The sequence below is a fragment of the Habropoda laboriosa genome, unplaced genomic scaffold, assembly GCF_001263275.1.
Source record: "Habropoda laboriosa isolate 0110345459 unplaced genomic scaffold, ASM126327v1 scaffold41, whole genome shotgun sequence".
In the NCBI taxonomy this organism is placed as follows: Eukaryota; Metazoa; Arthropoda; class Insecta; order Hymenoptera; family Apidae; genus Habropoda; species Habropoda laboriosa.
This window is the reverse complement of record NW_017100164.1, coordinates 1,449,315-1,457,118: the sequence shown is the minus strand read 5'-3', so window position 1 is coordinate 1,457,118 and position 7,804 is coordinate 1,449,315. Positions and strand designations below refer to the sequence as shown.

At 37.4% G+C, this 7,804-nt stretch overlaps 1 protein-coding gene across 1 annotated transcript in view; it reads left to right on the top strand.

Moving 5' to 3' along the window:
* The first annotated feature begins 1,655 nt into the window (after window positions 1–1,655).
* The window catches only part of LOC108578546 (ATPase family AAA domain-containing protein 2-like), a 7,536-nt gene continuing 1,387 nt past the window's right edge, over window positions 1,656–7,804 (top strand). Inside the window, 7 exon segments of the mRNA XM_017941904.1 lie at window positions 1,656–1,809; window positions 1,895–2,043; window positions 2,656–2,925; window positions 3,043–3,234; window positions 4,305–4,486; window positions 5,219–5,426; window positions 7,228–7,413. Of these exon segments, the coding sequence (XP_017797393.1) occupies window positions 1,656–1,809; window positions 1,895–2,043; window positions 2,656–2,925; window positions 3,043–3,234; window positions 4,305–4,486; window positions 5,219–5,426; window positions 7,228–7,413 (1,341 nt within the window).

Here is a 7,804-nt window from a genome sequence, read left to right as displayed (position 1 = left end):
TCCGGAACATGTAATTACTCCAAGAATAATTTCTGGTGCTATTTTCTGATGTGCTATCATCTCTGTATCACCATGGACATTGCAAAAAACTATGTAATTATATGTACATTGTATTAATCGAGAGGTTCTCGAAACCACTGCCGTTTGAACTAACTACTATAATTACTTTGCTAAAGTATTCAAATAATAAAGATTATAATACTGCTATTTGCAGAGAATATATTGCACAACATATTCAACAAGACTTCTGTTGAACTTGTTCATTCAATATGATCTTTGACAAACAGTAGTTTCAAAACATATGGAGCAGATGTGTAGAAGATATAGAAAACAAAGCAAAAGAGCATACACTGCCTTATTTATTTTACCATACAAGTAATACGTTTTATTGTCATTCATTGTAGCATAATAAAATTGAAGTTTCATAATGTAACAATATGTATCACTTTTCTCATTCCTGCGAAACTTATTTTATCAGGTCATCTCATAAGTAATGTCGCTTTTTATCTTGGTTCGATATCTTGGGTCGAGAAGAAACATTTTTCTTTCTATTTATTTTGCCCCAGGTTTCGTTAACAATCTGTAGAGGCACGATTGGTAAATTTGACAAAAATAGATAATGGAAAAAGTTAAACAACTGAACTGGAAATTAATACCATTGGATTAACATCCGTTTCGTTCGTTAGAAAATTGTTTTAAATGGCAGAAACTTCAAAAATACACATCACTTAAAGTTAACTTTAGATCACTTTTTTAATCGGAAAGATAAGAATCTTTTTTAAAAAGGATTAAACACGCGGCGGTACCTCCTGTGTTCTGCCACCAGAGGGACGGAGTAACCACCAGTTCTCGCGAGTCCTCGCAAAAGGCTCCCGTTTCTATATATACAACTTCCGAGCAGAATCTATCGGTCCGTCTTCCCCCGTCTCTAAAGTACGGGAATCGCACGCAGCCTTATTCTTTGATGACGAGAGTCCACTTGTGGATGGTCCCAAGAAACCCGGGGCGCGCACAATCTTTCCATTTTTCCGCCTATCCTATCTATCTCTTTCCTCCTATCACGCTTAATCGACTCAAACAGTTGTCTTGAAAAATGTCAAATGGTCAAATGTATCATCGATTAACAGTATATAAGTGTAAATACTACTATTCTTATATTGAAACTGAGCTTTCTAAAACGAACATTACTAATGGGGAAAATAACCTAATAGATTACCACCTAGAACCATTAAATATCTCGAATAAAATGAAACGTCAGTCTAGTTTTGCGACCCAGCGACATTTAACTGTACACCATTGTATACTAACAATTAGAACCAACGTGAACATTGCTTCGAAGTGAACTGCAACTATTCGCATGTTTCACTAAGATCGTATCGACAAAACGTCTAAAAAAAATAATGAAATTACATCGTGAATCGACTTGACTCTCGACAATCATCACCAAACACACACATCGTATAAAAATTCCAGTAAAATTCCTATAGAAACACACAGGATGCATATGTACAATCGACGATGCAAGTAATCGAAGCGGGTCGTCATCTCGCTGGTCGGAAATTTCAGGAGAGGAAGTGTAGAAAATCAAGCTGGCTAAGTGAGAGAGAATAAATACGTTTGCCCGGGTATGCGATATAAAAGCTTGATCGCGAAAGATGTCTGGCGTGAAGGATTTCTCTTGCATCGGAGGATTGGAGAAGCACATCCGTGTGGTAAAGGAGACGGTTCTGTTTCCGCTGATGTATGGTGATATTTACGCAAAGTTCAACCTGAAACCACCGAGGGGTTTGCTCTTTTATGGGCCTCCTGGTAAAATAAAGCGTTCTACGGTTCGTAATGAAGCGGGACCATGTTGGAAACAAGATTCCCGATTGACGATTCTCTGATATCGCAGGCACAGGGAAGACACTAGTGGCCAGTGCTTTGGCCGTAGAGTGCAGCAACTCTGAACGGAAGGTTTCCTTCATATCTCGCAAAGGTTCCGACTGCCTTAGCAAATGGGTGGGCGAAAGCGAGAAGAAACTTCAGAAGATTTTTTCCCTGGTTAATATAACTCGTTCGTTTTCATTACGAAAATTATCGAAATGATCGCGAAATTACTGTTGAATTTTCTGTAATATTTCGTTAGAAGAAAAAACAAAATTGTTGAAACATGTCCATTTTTCGGCTATCTTAACCCTCGGACAGAGCGGACTGTGCAACACTCACTTGCACACCGGACGTCGGGTCAATCTTGACCCAGAGTATTAGTACTCTACTAAACATTCTTTCCTCAACCTTTTTTTTTATTCTTCAAAAAATCAACGGTAAAACGATTTTCGAAAATTATTCTATTTAGAAAAATAGGAGCCTAAATACATGTTCTATATAATGATAAAGAGTGAAGAAAAATATACAAAGTATTTTGCCGTTCGAGGGTTAATAAAGCACGTAGCTAAGAAGCACACAGGGTGAACCTCGTAACCTGACTACCTCTATTATTTTCGTTATTGATCGAAATATTTCTTTCTCGTAGAAATTTTGTTCATCCTTCAAAGCTGTATCATTTACACATGTTTTCACGTATTTCCTCAACGTTACACTCCTGTTATACGTTAATTAGATATCGCGAAACGCAAATTCTAAAATTGGAAAATATTCGTTTCACGTCGTTAGGCGCAACAATCGAAGCCTTGTATAATCTTTTTCGACGAAGTTGACGGGTTGGCGCCAGTAAGATCCAGCCGGCAAGACTTCGTGCACGCCAGTATTGTCTCCACTCTCTTGGCCTTGATGGACGGCTTAGAGAACAATTCAGAGATCATAGTAATTGGAGCAACGAACAGAATCGATGCTATAGATCCAGCTTTAAGAAGACCCGGCCGATTCGACAGAGAGTTGTACTTCCCGTTGCCATGCTATGTTGCGCGAAAAGAAATACTCTCGGTACCTTGAACTATGAAAAAAAAAAAGAAAAGAAGAAATATCTTCTTTCGTATCGTTTAAAAAGAAAAACACGTGAACGTGAAAATGTGATCATGCTGTATACATATCTATATATAGGTTCACGTAAAAACTTGGAAGCAGAAACCACCGCTGAAATTTTTCGCTTATTTGGCCTCGAAGACGATTGGATTTTGCGGAAGCGATTTGCAAGCTCTCTGCGCCGAGGCGGTCATGTGCTGCGTTCGAAGGAATTATCCGGAGATATATACGTCCAAGGCGAAATATCAGATCAACGAGCGGCATCTTAAAGTAATTGAAATAAGATTCTTGGAGATTTAGGTCGAGAAGAGAAGTTTCATTTAAAGTTAATTAATTTTCGTGAAATTTAATCTTTGCAAAATTATTGCACATAAAAATGGAGAATCTTTCTTACAAGCACCATTAATTTAGGAGTAATTGATCTTCGAGTGTGTGTGTGTGTGTGTGTGTTAATTTAAAAGAACTGGTTAATTTTCAGAGAAATGTTAACTCAGAATTAAGTTGCATTTTTGTCGAAGGAATTTTCAACGAGGTTTGTTCATTTTTTAAGATCGTATTGCAGAAAGGGCTGTCCTAGTTTTGATTGAAGGGTATCGCAGAGATAGAAAGATTGAGAAACGTTTAAGTCAGTCCTTCGGAAACTTAGATCTGGACATTCTTATTAGCATACGCTTACCATGCTACGTCTATCACGAAACAGCTAGTTTATTTGCCCGTAGCGACATATTTAATCCGGCCATCAAAGTGGTTCCTACTTTTAAATGCTATAACATTTAATCAAATAATAAAACGCGGAATGCGAGCGTTGGAAAATGTGAAATATTTTACTATGTGGAAAAATACGAAAAATATTTTGCAATGTACGAATGTTACATGTAAAAGTATATAGGTTTAACCCTTTGTACTCCCAGCATTCTTTGATAAGATTAATCAGCAACTCCGGTATACTTTTGCAGTGAAAGTTTTGTTTTGAAAAAGAAAAAGGAAGAAAAAGAATTGTTAATGTTTATGAATTTATTTATCTCTATTTCTTAGGTCAGTTTACATTATTTCAGTGACATAAAAAACTTGAATTTTACATTTTAATGTTCTTCAAAACAGTTAGGCGTGTCGCCATAAGCTCGCCATTGGAGTGGAAAGGGTTAATAATATTTCCGATATTTTTACTTGACGTACCTAATCTTTTGTTCTCACAATTCTTACGTCTCTATTTTATCCGTAACAGTCAGTACAATGTCACGTTGCTTGAATGACAATTATTTTAGTTTACATATTTAATTATTTTTCAAATACAGCTTCAAAGAAGTTATTGTAAAAAACTGTAACTAATAATGCAATAGGTCGAGAAACAGGATTTCGTGAAGGCCCAACAGAACATTATGCCAGCGTCCCATCGAGTATCTGTCGCGCCTGTGAAGTCTTTGTCATTTAAGGTTCAACCTCTGATGCAGGAAAATTTGTCATGCATTCTATCGCAGCTCGAGATTCTTTGTCCGATGGGAATGTTGATTTGCGACGTGATGTGAGTCATTTCAACAATTACTAGATTAACAATCTTACATATTTTCCACCCGAAAATATTTATTGTGCAATTTTTTAACAATTCTTCCCAACATAGCACGAGTTCGTATATTTTATTGTTATCGGTATCCTATACTCTTTTCACAAAGTCCCGACTTACATCCTAAAGCCTCAATAATAATAATAGTTACGTTCCGGGCCGTGAAAGTCTTAAATCTATAAATTTGATTTTTCACTGAATTTAACTGTGAATTCTTACAATTTTCTTTATTTTGAGAAAAATGTAAATAAAAAGAAAAAAATTAGAACCAGGAAGAATCGGGGTTCTTTGTAGGTATGATACTCCTGGTCAATGTACAGTAGTGCACACATAAGCGTCCGCAGTCGGGAGCGAACGCGGACGCTTAAGTGGGGAGGTGACTTCTGCGAGTTTAACTGAACGAAAGAGAGGAGATGTGTCTGAGTGGGATACCGATATACCAAGTGTCAGTTGTTCACATTCAAGAGTCGAACTCCACTCCGAAGTCCCATTTCCAAGAATTGGTGGGGATAGCGACGGACGCTTATGTGTGCACTACTGTAGTTTCTTACGATTTTACGACTTTCGACCATTTTTACGATTTAACGACCCGATGAAAATGCTTTCTAATCCAAGTTAATCCGAGAGGTTTCATTTTCAAAGTAAAAGTACGATTAACTTCGAGTCATTAATCACCGTGGTATTATGAAAAAGTTGAGGGGATCCTTTTGATAGCTCTGGCAGGGCTGTATCCAGGTCAAACAGTTGTCCTAGGATTTTACTGTGCGGCGACGATGACTCCCACACTCGTCATTTGGGGCCAGCGTTGCTTCACACGTTAGAACATTTACCCTGCCACGTGTTGGATATTATGACTTTGTTCGAGGAAACCGGAAGAGCCGCGGAAGAAGCTATTATTCAAGTAACAAAGAACGACGAATTATCGACGCTGAAACGGTATCGATTAAATGGCCGATACTGTGGCAGTTTTAAAAAATTACCTTTCGTAACATCTTTTTAAAACACATTGTACGCGGGAGACGTACTAGTACGTTTTCAACGTATCATCCGTCGAAACGAGATCTCTAAAGTATTTATATAAAATTATTCCCTTTTATCGTGAGAAATCGTAATAAAGACCAAAATGAAAATTCACAATATATCGAGTAATTAGAGCGATTTTTTAAAATCCTTTTCCGACTTGTCGTCAAATCGCCAAAAATAAAGAAAAGATAGAAAAACGCAAGGTAGCCCCTGTACAATGTGTTTAACCCCTTGCCGTATAATAACGAGTCAGATTCGAGCCACAGATTTTGGTCAGGATCTGATAAAAACAGTCATATCGGTAAGAAAAATTAATTTTAATTCCAATTTTCGATTTCATTTATTAAACTGAAGGCTGCAAAGTTTTCTTACTTAATATTGTGCTAAAATAGTAAATAACTGACCCTTAGATGCACAGGCAAGAAAGGAAATCATACGTCAAGGGGTTAATATCGTTTATTTTACCATTATTTTTGAATTTTTCACTCGATGTTATTTATTAACCCCTTTCGCGTCTATGGACGAGGTATCTCGCGACCTGATGTCGTTCGTGTGATTTTTTAGACGAGATATCTCGCGACCTAACGTCGTTCATACGAACGCGAGATATCTCGTCGAAAGATTTGGATAAAAATCAGTTCGCGGATGCGAAGGGGTTAATGTAACAATATTATTAACGTAAATAACTTAGGGATAGGTTCAGCGTGTGATCAAATTGTTAGGGCTACCACACAAAAAATATGTTTTTGCTTTTGTGTAGAAATAAAATCGCAATATCAAGGTTTTCGTACCAGATAATTTTCAATTAACGATTGCTCACTGAAGATACACAAAACGGTTAAACTTAGGTTATGTAGTTATAAAAAGTACAGTTAAGAAATGACGATAAAGTCGGTATTTGGTAGCGCTACCTTTCGCTGCAATAACAGCCTCGATTCCTTTTTCCATACATTACAAGTAATTTACCGTGCGTTATAAGTAGCAAAAACACTTCGACAAAAATTCAAATGCTCGAGATCTATAAACAAACAAAACTGTAACACGTGGTTCTCAAGTGGCGATCTGCAGTACCGACACAAAATAACGTCCATATGACCATATGCAATTTGTAAGCGTCAACGATTCATAAAAAGAATAGTAAGAATTCGGTGTAACTAGGTTTTCATCTGAAAATTAATCGTTACAACTGTTGGAATCCGGGGAGGAAAGTCGACACCGATTATATTTTACCAATATAACTTTTATTTCAACGGTGACACTTGTACTCGCGGATTCCGAATTTACAAGACGCGAACTTCACGAAGAGAAGAGACGTTCTGTTTTTGCTGCTGTGTACTAGATCGACCGCTCTTAACTATACATATAAGGAAGGGATTTGAGGGAGAAGGTGAACTTGGTTCTGGTGACGAATTGTTGGACAGGACTTTGAAGGGACAGTCAGCGATCGATGAGTAACTTGTTTTTCGGCGTTGTGGGGCTCATCTTAAGAGTGACTTGGTGACTTAATGTCGATAGGGGGTTGGTTATCCAACACAACGTAAAACCGGTGAATTTCTTCCAGGTGGCTCTAACAATTCGATCACCCAACTGTACATAAGAAATGTCCGCAAAACCTAGTGTTAACGTTGAATTCATATTTATCATTCCCGTTGCGTGATTGCATTTCGATTAAATGGCAGAAGATGAAGACGGCTCGACGGAGTTTACCGTCATTGCTCTACATTCCTGACATCTTAGCGTGGTGGGATTTAGTAGATGAGGCAGCACGCATCGTTTTTACATCGCTGATGCAGGGCTTAGATCAATCGGTGCATATGTTAATCTTGACTACGGCTAATTGCACGCGAGAAAACTTGCCAGCAGATGTAAGGGAAATTATGCGTATATATTCGTCTTATTTTTATTTCAAAAATATGCGATATTAATTAGATAAGGGAAATTGGTAAAATGTATAAAATAGTAATGAACTGGAAATTGAAAAAAAAAAAGAAAAAAGATATCATTAGAACTTAACCAGTTGGGCAACGTGATTAACCCTAGAGCGGTCTTCGGGTCTTTTTTGACCCACCGCCTTTTTATATTGTTAGTAATTTTTGCTGTTATCAAGTTAACGTTCCTTAACATTATTTCAAACGTTTATTGTCTAGGCTCATATGTCGCGTTGGAAACAAAAATTATTACACATAGGGTCTTGGGTCCTTTTTGACCCAAAAGTCTTAAGTGTACAGTCAAAACGAAGAACGCAGTAGGGTTAAC